At 35.8% G+C, this 17,928-nt stretch overlaps 1 protein-coding gene across 14 annotated transcripts in view; it reads left to right on the plus strand.

The window, feature by feature from the left end:
* The window catches only part of Nlgn1 (neuroligin 1), an 858,670-nt gene that overhangs the window by 383,872 nt on the left and 456,870 nt on the right, over positions 1 to 17,928 (plus strand). For 12 of the 14 annotated variants that reach the window (XM_032898593.1, XM_032898591.1, XM_032898590.1 and 9 more), the window contains one exon: positions 16,546 to 16,605. The exons of the other annotated variants lie outside the window; for them this stretch is intronic. In XM_032898593.1, the coding sequence (XP_032754484.1) occupies positions 16,546 to 16,605 (60 nt within the window). The remainder of the gene's footprint in view (positions 1 to 16,545; positions 16,606 to 17,928) is intronic. 14 annotated transcript variants of the gene reach the window in all.

The following is a 17,928-nucleotide window of genomic DNA, read 5'->3' on the forward strand; positions in this document are numbered from 1 at the left end:
ACCTCAGAGGGACCCAGCCCAGGAGATACCAATTTCACATTAACGGTGGGTTTCACCTGACTTCAATCCAACCTAGGAACTCCCTCACAGGAATCCTTTGGGCTTGTCTCCAAGAAGACTCTTGTTCCTGACAAATTTGCAGTGATGATAAGCATCACTGTTGAGCAGTACAGTCTGATATCCTTAACAGGCTTCATTTCGCCAGTTTTCAACTACATGCTACAACTATTTAATGTCTTTAAAAAGTACCCTGGGATCATAAGGCAGCAACGAATAAGAGGTGGCCATTTCCATAATGAGAAAGATACCTCAGGTATAATACTAAGAAAAGCAAAGGTTTTGAAAACAAATGAGTAGAAGGATGTAGCTTTCATGTAAAACATAAAAAGAAATGAAATGCACAGCAGTGTTTATATCCACATAAACTTTTTCTTCAGTTTGCACAGAGAACAACCTGGAACAAGGCAGCTTGGGATAAATGAGATTGGAGTATATTTTTAAATGTATCAAGATTGTTATTGTTTGTAGCTTTCAATTTTTACGAATGAGCACCACATTAAAGTAATTTTAATTACTAATTTAAGTTACAATCTGGCCATCATATGCCTTAGAAACAAGCTATGCCTTAAGCTGAACATGGAGGATTTATGTAGATTTACTACTGTTGACTGTAACTTGGGCATTCTTAGTAATCCATCACTTGGCCTCAACGTCCTCAGGTGTTCCAGATGTGACATTGGCAATAAAGTATAGCATATTTTGCCTATCATTTATGAGATTTTAATAGACTGACCTCAAACTTGCATCTTCATGGCATCCCAACTCTCTGCATAGCTAGATTCTGTGTCATTTTTAATTGAAGATTTCTCATAACCTAGGGTCATCAGATTAGTAAAATAGCTCACGAGAATCGTGGAAACACGTGTACTAATGTATGATTATCCCAACTGTTGCTGTAACATTGTTGCTGCAATCTTTCCTTGAGGAGGTCCACTCTGTGATATTTCTTCAGTTGATATTTGTAAAGTATAGACATTATATACTCCTTTAAAAATGCTTAGTGTAGGGCTATAGAGATGACTCCATGATTAAGAGTTCCTACTGATCTTACAGAGAGAGACTCTGGTTCAGAATGCTGCACACACGTGACCACTCACAGCTACTTATCATTCCAACTCCAGGAGATTAGAACTCTCTCCTCATCTCTGCAGGTTCCTGCATGCATAGGTGCATAGAAGATCATGCAGAAAGGTATATGTGTGCATAAATAAAAATAGTTTAAAATAACTGAGGGCTTCTAGAGGAATTGAACTGGAACAAAATTTTTGCTAATATGTGTGTGCTGTGGCCAGATAATATATATCCACAGTAGTGATCACAGCTTGCTCAGAGTATGTCCCCAGTACTGACCACAGAATGCGTACAGTGTATCCACAGTACTGGCTACATATCATAATGTACTAGGAATATGAGATTTGTGTTTTTACTCCAATCCTACCATAAGGACAGTTTTACTTGAGGAAACAAGGCTTTTAAAATGTAAACTAGGCATTCTAAGTATAAAACTAAATCTCAACACAGTGTGTTAGAATATAGAAGAATGAATATCTGACCATATATGCAGCCACTGCATCTCTGCCTTGCATTATTAAAGGATAAGGTTATTTCTAGTAGTAATTTGCACTTGCAGACTAAAACAATGTAATTTATAGGAAATATTCCCTCTTCCTTCTACCCCATAGTTGGGAACACTGTGATATTCAATCTATGACTCTTTTGTAAATGGAATAAATACACATGCACAGAGGCAAACATATCTGCACATGAGGAGTGAGTGTAGCTGAGAAAATCATGAAGACAGAATAAGGTCTTTGTCCATCCTGCAGTGATAGTTTAGAAGAGACTATAATCCAGACTTTTGCATGAAGTCATCTCTAAGGTTCCTGACCCATTGATCAAAGTGTTAATTTTTATGTCTTCATCCTTCCTTTATTTTTAATATTTATGGAATCAATTTTCCTCTCTATCCATCTAAAATCTACCTATCATCATCTATCATCTATCTGTTTATCTATCTATCTATCTAAAATCTACCTATCATCTCTCAACTTATCTATCATCCACCTATCTATCATCTATTTATCTGTTATATATCACCTATCATCTATAATCATTTATCATCTATCTATCTATCTATCTATCTATCTATCTATCTATCTATCTATCTATCTATCTGCCTATCTATCATCATCATCTGTCAATTATATCTATCTCTCATTTCTTTTGGATGCTTTTTGATGCTTTTCATACTTTAATTTGTTATACTTAATTTTCCTAAAATGTTCAAAATTGCTTCGAGTTGGATTAATTGATCCATATAAACATTATCATCCTTATTTTAACCTTTGTTTTATCAAATTATTATTATAGAACATGAATATTCTTGCTTTTAGAAGATTCTAGAATACTTTTAGCATTAAATAATTTTAAATAATTCTGAGAAAAATATCTGCTGTAGAATTTACTTCTTGATTAAATTTTTTAAAGAATTATTTTTTATGTACCAGTCTATTTTTCTTCTGTAAGTGTACCACATGCATGTCTAGGGAATCAGGACACTAGAAGAGGATATTATACATCTTCATATTAGAGTTATAGATGACCACAAACCATTATGTTAGTGCTGGAAATTGAACTTAGGACCTTTTCAATAGCAGCCAGTGCTATTAACCATCACTCTAAACTTTGGCTGGATTTTGAAATATAAAACCAGAATAATAGAGTTATTTAATGTAAGTGACATATATATCTGTACACCTGTTAGACCATGTAAGTGACAGATATGTGTACATGTATGTTTATGTGTCTGGGTACCTAGTTATAATTTAAAGTCTTGTCTTAAGAAGCTTTGAGAAAGGAACCTACTTTCTTTTGGGGATTTCCTCTTAAAGAGAAGGTGGTGTTGAGTTTAATGATTACAAGATCATTGCTGGTAAAGATGTGTATCAGCTATGGCAGTGTCCAATGGAATCAGTTTCACATAAACATAGGCAAATTTTCATCTCACTTTCCAGTGACAGTTAAAGTAGCAAAAGGTCAAGACTCATGACCAGAAGAATCTGTATCTCAAGTTTAAGTGTAGTACAAAGACCTCATTTGTCATTGTGTCCTTGAATTATAGACTGCATACTACCCATCTCTGGGGAAAAGAGAGTTATGAATACCTTTTTAAATAAAATCTCCAGGATGTTTTCTGTCTCCTTCATGCTGGGGAACGACTATCTCGATAATAAAATTCAATTTATTATTATTTACTTTGTACTGCGATTAATTCCAAAGGATATCTTCCAATAAAAAGGGTTAAAGATTGGGGAAAATAAGCCAACTCTGATTTTTTTTCTACATTAAAAGTTTCACTTAATGTCTTATAAATTTATTTTTTCCTTTTATTTTAAGCTGAAATGGTTTTATCTTCCTTAGACTCAGTTCTGTGTTGCTGTTGATGCTTCCTACTGATTGTTTTTGCTTACAAAAATTGTCTAGATAGCTAATTGGTTTACAGAAACAAATTGCAACCAAATAATTAGTGAAATTACTCATTTTCTGTGCACATTTATCTTTATGTGGCTCACAAGGGAGAAGTGATACCACACATTATGCATATATAAACCTGTATTTCAGACATACATGAATATAGTGTTTATATTCATAAAATAAGCCCTAATCTCGTGTGTAATATTCTATGAAAGAATTGTAGCCCAGTAGATGCTATAACCATTATAATAGTATTTTAGCCTCCGTTACAAACAGAGGGCTGCTTTGTTTTGGTCCCTAGTAAGTGTACCTATGAGGTGAGAATTTGGAAGTCTTACTTGGGAGACTGCAGTATTACTCTCTTGTGAGAGATTTGCTTATCTAAATAACACACCAAAACTTGTTCATCACTGTTACTTTTTTTAAAGGCTATTTAAAATTACTGAACATTGACTCATGTATAAATGTCTAAAATTTTTTGGCTCGATTATATTGAATATTTAATATTTTAACCTAACTGTTTCTAGCTTTCTGCATAAAATGCAAACACCATGATATTTAATGCATATATTTTTACATAAAAGTGAAGTAATTACAAACTCAGGTTTCTTTCATATGCAAAAAACTCTCAAACCCTCAAAGATGTTTTTACACACACACACACACACACACACACATATATATGTATTCAGACAAATGAATAAAAAAAATGATAGAGACATTTTTCTTCAAAGGTGATCTTGGCTGCCAGTAGCCAAATATTAGTATTAAATATGTTATCTTTGATACATATTATTCGGAACTGTCTTACAAAAGCTGCTTGATTTGGGGCATTTTAGTAGCTTCTAGGGAAGAATGAAAGTGTGAAGAAGAAGAAGAAGAAATCAATAAAGCATGAGCCTCTTATCCTATATTGATTCTTGTAATCCAGCTGCCATTAAATACTTGAGAGATAAGCCTCTTTTAAGATGGTGTGTTTATATTTTGAAGATCAAATGCCTTAATTTTGCTCCTGGGTTTCTAAAATACCAACTGTACGCACAATGGAAGGTTAGTTCTCAGTGGCTGTTTTTACTTCAGAGGATGTTTGAGAGCTGACTACCCAAAGGGTAGTACCATCTTCATTCAATTCCTTCTGCAGAGGTTTCAAGCATGAACTTTCAAAACTGCCATGCATCGAACAAAGATAGCTACACCAGAAATATTTTCACTGAGGAAGAGATTTAGCAAAACTATCTCCTTATGATTTTATTAGAACTATAGTCCTCTGCTACATTTTCATTTTTACATTTTAATTGCTTGAACGATTAGAACTGCTACCTTACCCCACACACTGTCATCTTTTTCTAATATGGATCATTGCAGTGGAAATAAACTATATCTATGACAGTTGGCTTTTACATTTCATCGAATATAAAAACAGATCTGACACTTGGTTCAAAAAAACCCAACACAACACTGCTTACTTTTAATCTTCATCTATTTAAATTTAAAAATCTTCATTTTAAAATTCATAATGACTAAATTTTAAATAGTAAAATGACAAAAAAAACCCTCTAATGGATATATTTGAAGTCTTTCCTTTTATAAAAAAAAAACCTAGAAAATAGCTTTTCCTTTCAATTGTTTTAATATTAGCTAATATAATTTAGTTTCTTAACAGACATTTCTTTGAAAATGCTACTTTGGTTTTTGTATTTAATTTTACATATAACACATTTGGTACCTTTTAGATCCTCCTGCTTCACTTTTTGAATCTTTTCTATAAGTAATTCCCATAATACTTTCAGGGGATTTTTTGATTAGGATTTCTTACAGAACTTTGGTTAGGGAGGGAGCTAGATGGACATTGGGGAATTCACAAGTGATTTCATTGTTGATGAGGATTTCCCCTCCCCCGGATGTCCACAGCAATAATTAGTTTCCAGTGGTTCCTGTAGGCTTAGAGTTTTCAAAACCTTCCTTAATTCGGGTTCTTAAGCACCAAATTAAACTTCCTTTTAGCCCATCGCCCACCGGAGGCAGTGGAAAGGCAAAGGGGAATGTGGACCTATTTAGAAATAGTTCTTGGTTGTTACAGTAGATTAAACCGCAGCCCAGGTTTTCTACTCTGCTTTTTGATGAAAGATACATTCACAGCATTTATATTTACAATAATTCTTAATACAAGAGCTAAGCAGCCACCTACTCTCCATGATGTTAGAATTTATTTTCCTACCAATAATTTCATATTACTTACTATGTTTCACCTGGGCTACTCTTAGCTCCTTTTGGGCAGCCCTCAGAGCCATGCTCTCTCTCCTTTCTCCTCCTCTGTTCTCTCTTCTTGCGGTCCTCCTCTCCTCTCCAAGTCCACAAAACCAAAACCCCACCTTTGTCTCTTCTGCCCAGCTATTGGCTGTTGGCATCTTTATTTACCAATCAGAATTGGGGGCAGGGTCACAGGGGCTAAATCAGACTCAGTGTCTTGAGTAGCCGGCGCTTAGCATTACAATAGACAGTAAAAGACAAAACCTCAACTTTGGGGAGAGATTCCAGTCTTCATTGTGAGGATGCTCAGTTCCTGTGAATCAGCAGCAGTTGCTTGATCTACTGGCAAAGACTCCACTTATGAATCAGTAATGCCAGTAGGATCCAAAAGAAACCATGAAGCTTTGCCAATCAGCTGCGTCTGTGAAGTGTCTTGATATTCTCCAGAATCTCAAGAGAAGTTCTGTGGGGCATTGTCACAGTAAGTGATGATCAGTGAAGAAAGCAAGGCAAATCAATGCCACGAAGCCCAACGAAGTGTCCTCGGGAAAACCCACCAAAGACTAGCAAAACGAGACAAGGAGAAGCAATGCCAGAGCACTGTCCACTGTGTGTTGGGTTATCCTTAGACTCTTTTCAAATATCAAGTGCCCTCTCAAGTGTCCACTCTAGCAAGACATCACATGCCCTTTGTTCCAGGACGCTTCAGGAAAAACACCACATGGTGTGTGTTCTTGCAAAACATCTTCTCACATGTCAGCTTTAGCAAAATGTCCTCTCATAAGACAGTTTTCAGAAAAACATCACATGACGTAACTGAGTCTCCAAAGAAAGCAGAAATTTCCACTTCAGTTCCTCAGAAAGGACTGAGGCCTCATAGGTGCCACCCTGACAGTGATGGGACGTTGAAGTGTCCAACCTTATGGAAGGCTTGTACAGTCAGGAATAACTATGTTTTGATCATGACAATGATGGACTGTTGAAGAGTCCATCCAATCTGTGCAAACTTGTACAAGAACTATTTTTGTTCATGATTACTAACATCAAGCGCTATCAGGTACTTTCACAACATTCTACCCAATCCTCCAGGTCTTACAGTTTCCCTGCTTTTTCTTCTGTAATATTTCCCTGGCTGGCTTTGGCTTTGGTATACCTACTCTGATTGCAGCTAAGCATGCAACTATCACTTGTTCTCAGCACATTAGTCAGATATAAGGCTCTTCATTACCCTTCCCCAGCTACAGAAAGGAGCATCTCTGCCTAGAAAACAACAGTAGTCTATGGGTTAAACAATCATTTTGAAGGGAGTTTAGCATGCCTGTTAGGCCAAACAATAATAGTAGGTCCCATCCTAGGGCCTGTGACCTCCATAGATATAGGGTTTCTACTGCTTTATTGTACTAAGAAAATATTATTTTCCCTGGGGCAGGTCTCAAATCCATTCAAAAGGTTATTCCCCAAACTCTCATGCTACTATTGCCATAGAACAGTGCTTTCCAATCTGTGGGTCATGGTCTCTTTGGCAAACATCTAGCTCCAAAATATACCTACAGTACAATTCATGACAGTACCAAAATTGCAGTTATGAGATAACAATGAAAATAGTTTTATTGTTGGTGTTGGGAGTGGCCACAGAATGAGGATCTGTTTTAGCAGCATAGGAACATTGGAACCACTGTTCTAGAAGGAATATCTTGGCAGCAACCTAGACGTATTCTAGTACACAAAAACCCACAGTTACTTTTCTGTCCAGGAAGCCAGTGTAGCATCTTCAGGCATCATGTGTGGAAGCTAGCAGGAAAAGAGCTTCCATTGTAGTTTGATCTTGATTTCATTGTGTCCTGTAACAAAACTGTATGGTTTCCTCACCAAGAGGGTTTTAATGGGCAAATAAGAACACTGCAGTGACACCCTGCTATATAATATGTTCACTTTTTAAGTCATTTATTATGTTAGTAGTACAGCCCCTAAATGAGCTGAGCCCAAATACTTTGGGTGCTGAGGACAACTCAGATGATCATGGGTAGTGCTAACATACTGACCCACAGAATCTGCAACTATGTTATTGTCCCTTATAGTTGTTTATTAACCTTGTTAATCTTATCATCTTGAGGATGTCAATTGTTCACTTTTCTAAGCTTTAATACAACGTTAAATAATGTACATCACTGAGAAAATTATCAGTTTTAACTGGTACTAGTTACTTGCTTTGAATTCTTGAATCTTTACATAGTGTCTTATTTTAATTTCATTTATTTCAATCTTTTGAAAGTTACTCTGATATGTTTTCCTTTTAATTTAAATATCAACCTCAATCACACCTGAATCAAGTATAGTCTTGGAGTTTTTGAAGACTGTATAGTTATGTATTTGGTGGCATTGTTCACTGAATGCCTCCTTCCTTCAGCTGTCCACCATTTCTTCACACTGTCCTCTTCCTGTTTGTCTTTGGTTGCTACTTGACTTCAGAAGGAGTTACCATGATGTGTCCAATATCTTTGGGTCCTAGACGAAGTCAGAAAATATCCTTTATGTATTTCCTAACTATGAGTGGAAGGGAATTTAATAGTCACTCTGTGGGGTTTCTTTTTTATCCTTACTACCTTTCTGAATGTGGGCATTCTGGTTTCTGTGAATAAGTGAATCCTGGATTCACAAGGGCTTCCATAATTTCTATGTATTACTATGTGGTTGTTGAATCACATGAGAAAGAAGGGCATGAAGAATTGTGTCTCCAGAAGGTTGCAGTCTCTTTGGCCAGTTGATCAACCTGTGCAGAATAAAACATAGAGTGAAGCCAGTGAAACTGTTGTGCTATTAATATGTTCATGAACCTCACAAAGACCACCAATGAGTTGAGTCAGATGTGATTGTATTAGGGTCTCTTCATTAAAGTGTGAGCTTGATCTCTCCACCAACTGATACAATAGGAAGGTGAAGCCCTGAGCCTAGTTTTAGGCAAGCATTTACAGAGGCAACAAGGGGGTATGTGGCTTGATATACATCTGATTTGGGTGGTGCATTATGGGCTTTAACATAATTGAGTGGTGCTGGGAGGTAAACTATAAATTTAACTGTTGTTTTCCTCCTTATTAGTGGTTGTTAGGAAGTGAAGTGCCAAGGGTTAGCTTGTAACCTAGCGGTGCAGATTTGTTGGGGAATAACCTGGAAACTGGTGCTACATGCAGGTTTTGTTGAGGTAGCCTGGAAACTTGTACAAGGATACAGACTGTTAGTTTACTTGAGTTCAACCTTAGGTTAGGCTCTCTAACATTGAGTTTGACCCCAAATAATTTGGTTTCTCAAGACTACCCTGTTTGAGAAAAAACCCAAGGGCAGGCTGGCACATGTTGACATGTTGAGAGCATGTCCAGCACACTCCTGTTGTCTCCCACAGTCCTTAGAATTTATTATCAAAGAACTTGTCTTTATTCCTTATGTCTCTTAAGATAATCCGGCATCCCAGAAAATAGAGTCATTGTGGTTCTGATTCACTATGTTCACCTCATTAATACAGATGAAATTTAGAAATGCTACAGATTAAAGACATTTCCTCACATAGGTCTTGCTGGGTAGTACAGAAATGCCTCTTTCCTTTATATTCCCAACATAACAATTGGGTGTAAAAAATGCAATCCTCTCTTTTCTCCCCAGGGTCTTTTTTTATAGGGGGCTCCCTGTGTCCAGTTTTCTGACAAATTGCATTCTCTCTGAGGTGAGCTGAGTATAATTACAAAATCAAAGACTGAAGCATATGGAATAAAACACAAGGTGGGAGCATCAGGTGACTTTTTGAGCAGCAATAACAATAATCAGAATAGTAAAAGGATATCTTGGAGAGCAATGTGACAAAGATCAAATCTGGAATTAGTAAGGAGAGCCCTATGAGCCAGACTGGAGAGTTCACTGTAGGTCAAAAGGAGCAAATAACTATTGAATATTTAAGCCAGGTAGAGAAACAATGACAGTCACTTGTCATTTTCAGGGTTATTCATTTGCACTGGGTTTAAGCTTATTTTAAATAATTTTTTCATTCAGAACATAGAATGCCTTGTTTTTGCTCATGGATTTCTAAGGCATCAAAACCGATGCTCTACTATATTTAGTATTCATCTGTCACGCAACAGCTATTTTAACACACACAGAAGATTCTCCACATCAAAGACGATGCCTTTTCCATTTCTGTCCCTTAAAAGTACTTGCAAGTTTAGCTAATGTTGATATAAAATTATTAATTCATTTTTCCATTTGTAGTTTTTCATGATTATTATTTACAGCTTCCAAAACTGATGATGTACAAGGTGGATTAAGAGGCAGTTTAGAGTTTGAATGACAGTGAGAACAAGAAGCAGGTACAGAACGGTGGGCACAGAAGAGGTTTAAAGACCGAGAGGATCGGGAATTAGGTTTCCCCTGGAAATTTGATATGGTCTGATAATATCAAAGAGAGCATACTTCTGTATGATAAGTAGGCTCTGAGAATAGAGATATGTTGAGAGGTCAAATTGGCTTTGATGGCAGAGATGAAAAATATCAGTGCTGTATTGCCAGAGAGGCCAAGGCTTCCCAGCCGAAGGAGCTCTTAGAATAGTCTGCCTTCGTAGGAATGTAAGATCTCAGCCATTTGAACTCTTGCATTGTTAATTCTAAGGCAAAGTGAACAGCTTTAAATGCATGTTTAACTGGATCTATTGAGTCTCAGGAACTCCTAAAATTGCTAGCATCTGGGATTTGGGTTTTGGTGATTTTTTTTCTCCATTTGCAGTCAGAAATGTCATCCAGTTTCATTCTAAGAAAGGTATTTCTGCCTCAAAAGAATTTAATGGAGAACTCGATGTAAAATATCTCCTGCTGCGTCTCTTAAAATGATTTTGTTTCTTTTTGATGTTTCTGCATAAAAACTGAACTAGGTCAGGGCTTGTCAGAATATGTTTCAGGCCTGCAAATGCCTTCCTATTGTTTTTAGGATTCAGACTAAGGCTTAGGTTCTGCTTGCCTCATGGACATTCATGGAGCTCTCCTTCCTCATCTCCCAACATCACCCGCAACCCCAACCTCACAAGGGCTGAGGAGACACCTGTCACTGTAGGGTCATTCTGCATGCTTTTTTATGGGCAAATTTTTCTTTCCAACCCCTGCCTAATCCCCAAGGCTCTGCCACTTCAATGTCTTCTCCTCTTTCACATTTATTTAGTGATGAACTTCCAGACTTACTTACCAGGTGACACTGAAGAAAGACCTTCTCATGACACTAAGATTTGTGTGTGTATGTGTATGTGTGTGTGTGTGTGATGACTTATTTAATGATTCTTTTGTCTTCAAGTTTATATTTTCTCTAGAGAAACCATATAGCCTGTTTTGCTCACCACATTGTCTGAGCACATAGCATGACATGTGTTTGTTGAATGGATGGTCTAGTTAATGCCAGAGACTTGCCGGAGAGCCAAATGATAGCTACCATCATAAATACATTATCAATGAGCTATCTCATGCATCTGACACCTCTTGCATCAGCTGTGTCCTTAACACACTCCTGCTGCAGGCAGATCTCTAGATGCTATCTAGAAATCTGGGGAAATGGTGACTAGGCCTTCACAAAATATTAGCATTTTATACAGCACAAAGAAGCAGACTAGAGGAGAAGCAAATATTATTCTGATATTCTTTATGAAATTAAAATAATTAAATACACTCCACTTAAATACTAAGAAAATACAGTATTAAAGAAAAATACTATGCAAACTTGGTGGTTCTCAAGGTAAGGGCTAGGGCATTTTATCTCTTTGCTTGCTCGCATGGAAATATATTGTCTGCTTGAGCTATTAATTCCAGATAGAACCTTCTGTTTAAACTTCAAAATACTATAATGAGGCATTTTTAAAAACAATTGGTTTTCTAACAAATACAGATTAATTTATATCAATATACTAGGCCATTATTTTTCCTTTTCTGATTTGGAACATTCACTTTCCCAAAAAGCTATATTTTAAGCTGTTCTGTACCTCTGAAGAACTGTTGAGGGGAATATATTCTCTGCTAATGTAGGTGTTTTCTTCCAACACAAAGATAAACATAGAACATGCCTGCTGCCTTTTGGAGGTGGAGTATGGTCCTTTCCAAATATACATATATGAGCTAGAAGCCAGAACAGGCAGCTCACCAAAATGCACCAAAAACTAGTCATGTGTCTGTCAGTTCCCACCTCCAAAACTGCTTCCATTTGGACTACTTTGAAAGTATAAATCATTTCAATGTTTGCTTTTAATAACTCATCACACTGATTTATGATGTATTCATATTTAAGTATAATTCATATTTAAGAAAATTTTCAAATTTGTGATGGTCTTTATAATTTTTTCAGGAAGAAAATTACTTTTCAACCATAATATCTTTCTACTTGAGACATAGGATAATATTTTTTAGTAAGTATAGAGGCATCGATTAGTAGGACTTGCAATGGTAACCACTAGAATGATAGTTAAACATATTAAGTTTTAGTGTTCATCAGTCTGATAAATGAGAAAAGGTTGACTGATGTAGTTCCCTCCAATACTCAGCAGATTAAATTCTGGCATTGTCCATTGTCTGGAACACACATGGTGTTCTCACAAACTTCACCCAGGTTTTCTTTCTTAGTGTTGTCTCATGACTGAAGAGCACTAGCAAGCCTCTCAATGCCTTCATTCTGTGTGCATGACCTTAAACATTTTTTATAGCCAGTTTATATCAAAAGCTCCAAGGTCAAGAGGGTGAGGCAAGGCAGCAAGGTCATTCGCCTTCCATTTATCATCCTATGACCTACCAGGGAATGGGACTCTAAATAATCCTCAGAATTTCAGAGGTCCCTTCCCTTTGTGGGGGCACATTTCTCATGGCCAACCTTCTAAGTCAGGAGCTAATAATACTCTCAACCTACTTGCCTTTGTCAATACACGTGACAAGAAGTTGGCTAATTTGTGCTGAATTGAAACCATAATGAAGGAATTTATAATCAGTTCTAATGTATTTGAGAACCAAAGTATATTAGCCCTTCATCAAAGAGAATGATAAAAAGCAGCATTAATATTGGTGGATGGTAATTATTTCGGAGCTCATAATTATTCTCCAGTTAACTATATAGAAATGCTGATAATTTTATTCCTCTTTTAAAAATAAAAGGCATCATGGTCAGATTCCAACATGTAAGAATGTATTGTACTCCCTTTGTAAGGGCCAAAACTTCAGTTATATTTATGAAAATCACAGAAAGAACTCTTGAAATTAAATGAGTCTGAAGCTCATGGTTGGGTGTTCACTGTAGCTTGCTTAAGTACTGTTGCTTTCCCACAGAATCTATTTATTGCCTATAGGAGATATAAAATACAGTAATTACTCTTACTCCCTTTCAAAATGACATGAGGTCCACTTTCCTATTAACTCTAATGAGAGTTATGTGTGCATTCCTCTGGGAGAGGAGAATGCACAAGTTTCAAGGTAAAATAAATCACTTCTACACGCAGGGTGGAGTGGTCTCACTGCTTTGTAGTTGATGCTTTATGATGCCTATTTAAAACCGCTGATACTCAAGTTGCCATACTTGCTGTTTAAAATAAAAGTAAGCTGTGGTTAGTGACTCTTATCCACAGGGTTGAAGCTTTACCCTTGGGAAATCAGGATGCTTGATTTTTAGTAATACATGGTCTCTGAAGAGGAAATCCACTTGTCTCAAGAACACAAATACTAATCACGCATTTATTTACAATCTTTGTGTTCACAAATTTTAAAGATTAGCAAGTATATCAGTCATAACATTTTATAGTATGTTAGCAAGTGCAAGAGTAGTGATGTAGGGATAGTGGAAGTCGTGTGGAGATCTCCTGCAGTGAACCCTAGGCTGTGTTCACTCCACAGAAACATCAAAGAAATCAATGTTGATTTCTACTTTGGCAACTCTGATCCCTCTGTGTCTTTAGGCATAGACCTGAATGAAATCGAGTGTCTTTATTCTGATTTTTTTCCCTGATTGTTACCCGCCTAAAGCTTTAAAAGAACATCAGATAAAAAAATCTTGAGGGTAAGAAAGCAACGTTATGCTCAGATGACTAAAATACAGCTACAGCTTGTACTATAGTAACTTAGGTTTAATGTTACAGTAAAATATTACTTAAAGTATCAATAAATGAGTAGTTGAGATAACTCAAGCTCATCTTCCTTAGATGCCTTCATTTATTTATGATACTAAGTATTTATGTCTGTTTATAATACTTCATATTGTCTGCAATATGTAGGTAGGTATGTAAACGGTGTCCTCTATTAAGAGGCACACAACTTTTTGATGAGGAAAGGGATAGGTCAGCAACTTACACCAAAAGTTCAGGTCAGCATTCTCACCTTATGCCTCTTCCCTCTCCACTTGCAATGATTTCCACGACTTCCCTACTTAGCAATGCAGCCAAGGCAACCTATGCTCCACATCAGGTAGTGGGAGATTCTGTTTAACAATCTTCTCTTAACCTTGCACCTCACACAGTTTCAAGAGGGAACAGTTTTGTTGCATGTAAAGCATATCAAAATGTCAACTCAGTAGGAAGGGAAACCGAATGGATTTCAAATACAGACCATGAAAATTACATTATATACCCCAACATGCTTCCATTCAATTTGCCCAAAAGAGATAATAACGAGAAAGAGGGACAAGATTTACATCTCCTTTAAGAATTATCAAATTAATGAGTCAGCAAAAAACGACCTGATTTTACTGATTTATTAAAAGCCTGAGAATGAAGAAAATCAAGTAATTTATTGAAAATCAGAAAGTAGAGATTTGCAAGCAATAAGTAACACTATTCTCAATTTGTGTTGCTTAGGAAACAGAAATGGGAAAAATATCTCAATCTTTAAGTAATAATATAATTTTAATATTTTAAAGGGTGTTTTGAAATTAGAAATGTTTCCACTATTCCAATTCTTCAATTTTAAAATACATAATTTAGACATTCATGCTTTGGGGAACTGCTATCAGGTATATAAGTATAGTTAGTAAACATCAGATAACCCCTCTGTTTTTTGCATTTGAACGAGATCTTTTTAAGTGTGGATGTCTGTGAGCTCTGAACTGACACACAACATAAACTATTCCTCTCCTCTAGCATTTCTCAGCAGAATGATGGCTTCAGGTGTGTTTATGAAAGCATATAACTGAGTTTGGCTTGCAGTCCTTTTCCTTTGTTTTGAAGAATCTTGTTCCCATGACCTCATAATTTCATTATCTAATAGGCACTTCCCTTTATATTACCAATTTTAGTTTTCAATGTTTTGACCTTCACCAGTGACTGATATTTGCAGCAGTCCTGAAACACCTTATGTTATACTTTACTATTTTTTCCGTTTGTTTTTGGTATGGTGTTTCCTGTTCTTTGAGATATACTACAATAGGTTTAGTAGTAAATCGCAAACATAATGAAAAATCTTTGCTGAAAAGATGGAGCATCTTCCTCAAATGTTTGCCCGTCCTTCCCTGTGATGTGTGCTTCCAGTCAATGCTTGCTCTGTTAATAATCACATGGTTAGAATCAAGACCTGACTGTCCCTTCCTTCACAGTCTGCTTTCTAAGACTCTTACATTATGCATGACAAAATTCTTTTGGTTACTGCTATGTGATTGGCTGTCCTTTTCGATAGAGTGTCCTGTGTTTGTAGTGATTGCTTTTTGCATGAGGATTATGAAATGCCATACAAATTATATGGTTGTAGAAATTCAGTAAGGCAATGTGGGGCTTGACTTGCTTTTGTGTGCTGAGTATGTCAATTCTGTGACACTTAAAATTACTTTCATATGGCATTTAACTTCCCCTTTGGTGTGTTCTTTTAGGCTAGCAGAGTAACACTGTTAGTAATAATAAAAGGAATTAAACATCCTCGGTATTTTAATGCAATCCTTCTTTAAAACATGATCCTATTATAAATAAATACAAAGGGCATGACATTACACAATGGCATGGGCCTAGTGTTTTATAAAGTTGATTTGGAAGTATTAGCCCTGACTGTTTAACTACTTTGATAGCTAAACATGCCTTCTATTGATGGTACCTTTTCTCTGCCAAGTGACAAAATTATCTGTTGATATATTCCTGCATGTGACAATTGCCTTAAATCCACAACTAACATTTAAATTAAAACGCACGGGGGAGTACTTGTGTCATGACAAGTAATTTTAAAAAGTCACAGGTTTTTTAAGTGTATAAATTAAAAATGTGTAAAATAAAAGTGGTAATGATCATACAAAGACAGAATTTTTAAAAGCAGAAAAAGCACAACTTAAAAAACATTCTACTTTTTCTTTTTTAATGTTGTTATCTTGTCCCAAGTTATAGAATAGTCTGACCTGCTGTATATTTATAAGTTTCATAAATTTAATTAGACAGGACACTGAATAAATTAAGTACATTTAAGTAATTAAACTGTTCCTTTTTTTTTTTTAATGTGAAGTGGGTATTTTTTACAAAAAACATGCCTTGACCTCTGATGGAAAGCCGAAACCATGGTGTATTTTTAATGCTGAAAATGTTCAGAAACCAAATCTATGAGATATTTTGGGGAAGGGGAATTTTTTTTCTTGAAAATAAAAAAAAAATCAACTGTAATATAACCACTTCCCTGATCTTTTTTTTTTTTTTTTTGAAATACCCTTGAGAATTTTAGTATTTACGATTTTCCCCCTCAGTCTTGTTTATTCTTGAATTGTCTTTTTTTTTCCCTCCATTTCTCCATTCTCAATCCTAGGTCCCCTTACAAAGACACAGACAGATGATTTAGGTGACAATGACCGTGCCGAAGACGAAGGTATTTTACCCACAAATCTCTGCATGACGAGGGCCGCGATCACTTCTCCACCCCTTTCTACGTTTTTTACTTCTTGTCTTTTTTTGAAGAGTTCTTTTGAAATTCCTGTTTTGGAATGTGTTTTGTCTTCTTGCTTGTTGTTACACATAAATATGCATTTTAAAATTTTTTTAAAGTGAATGTTACGTTTTACATTTTGATGCCAACCATTAAGATGTTTAAAAAAAAAAGAGGGGCTTCTTTTTTTTTTCATTTTTTGGTTTTCTTGAACTGACTTTTGATATGTTTCATCCCATGTTTTGATGAATCCGTCCACATTCTTTGAACTAACAATCTCTCCCCTCGTAGTCCTGTACCCATTGCATGTGCTCTAATCTGTGTAAATACTTCAGCCCAATTTGACTGTGTATCAAGATGACATTTTACTTCCCTTTCCAAAAGATACTCCATGCTCTATCAAAGGAGATATACGCTGATGCAAAGTGTTTCTTGAGCAATATGACTTAGATCATTTTTCAATCCCGCTTTGTGTTGATATGCTTAAATATCACATCAGTTAAATGATATTACGTAGAGAACAAAGGCACCCTGGCTATTATGGTAAGTAAAAATAAAAAGTGTAACCTCATAAGCGGCCTGTCCCTTAGCATTCTGATGGTTCACGATGCTAGAGACATGTTCTGAGGTAAGAGGACTATCTGTCCTGTTACAGGACGGTAAGTCAGTTCTGGTACCTGTATCTGAATAACTCAGCTCCAGGTGCCCATGCTTTCTTCTGGCCACCATGAGTACCAGACTGGCATACATTTATACTAAAACAAAGGCATGCAAACACATATTATTAAGAAATAAAATAAATAAATCTCAAACAATACTTTTCGGTAAATTTAATAGGTATTTAAACACACAAGATTAAAAACTATGTATAGTTTTTATATAATTCAATAATATGCAATAAAATTTTATAAACGTCAAAGTATTACCATCAGTGTTTAATAAAATACTTTCTAGCTCCTGGATACGGGGATTTATTTTCTCCCTCTTATATTCTTATATCATACAGTTGTGATTAATTGTAAAATCTGAGTATTCACTAACTCTCTCAGCCTGTCTTTCTACCTGATAAATAACTAAGTTCCCAGAGAGACAACTGGTTCATTCAGCCCATCTCCCTTTCATTCAAAACTTTGTGTTTAATACTTATTTTTTATTTTGCTTTTGATTTTTTTATGTTAATTAAACTATAATTTTGCAGAGGGGATTAAATCAATCTATGATCTTATGTTTTCCCTTCAACAGAAAAATATTTATTTCTCAGAAATA

This window comes from Rattus rattus, chromosome 3, assembly GCF_011064425.1.
Source record: "Rattus rattus isolate New Zealand chromosome 3, Rrattus_CSIRO_v1, whole genome shotgun sequence".
Lineage (NCBI taxonomy): Eukaryota > Metazoa > Chordata > Mammalia > Rodentia > Muridae > Rattus > Rattus rattus.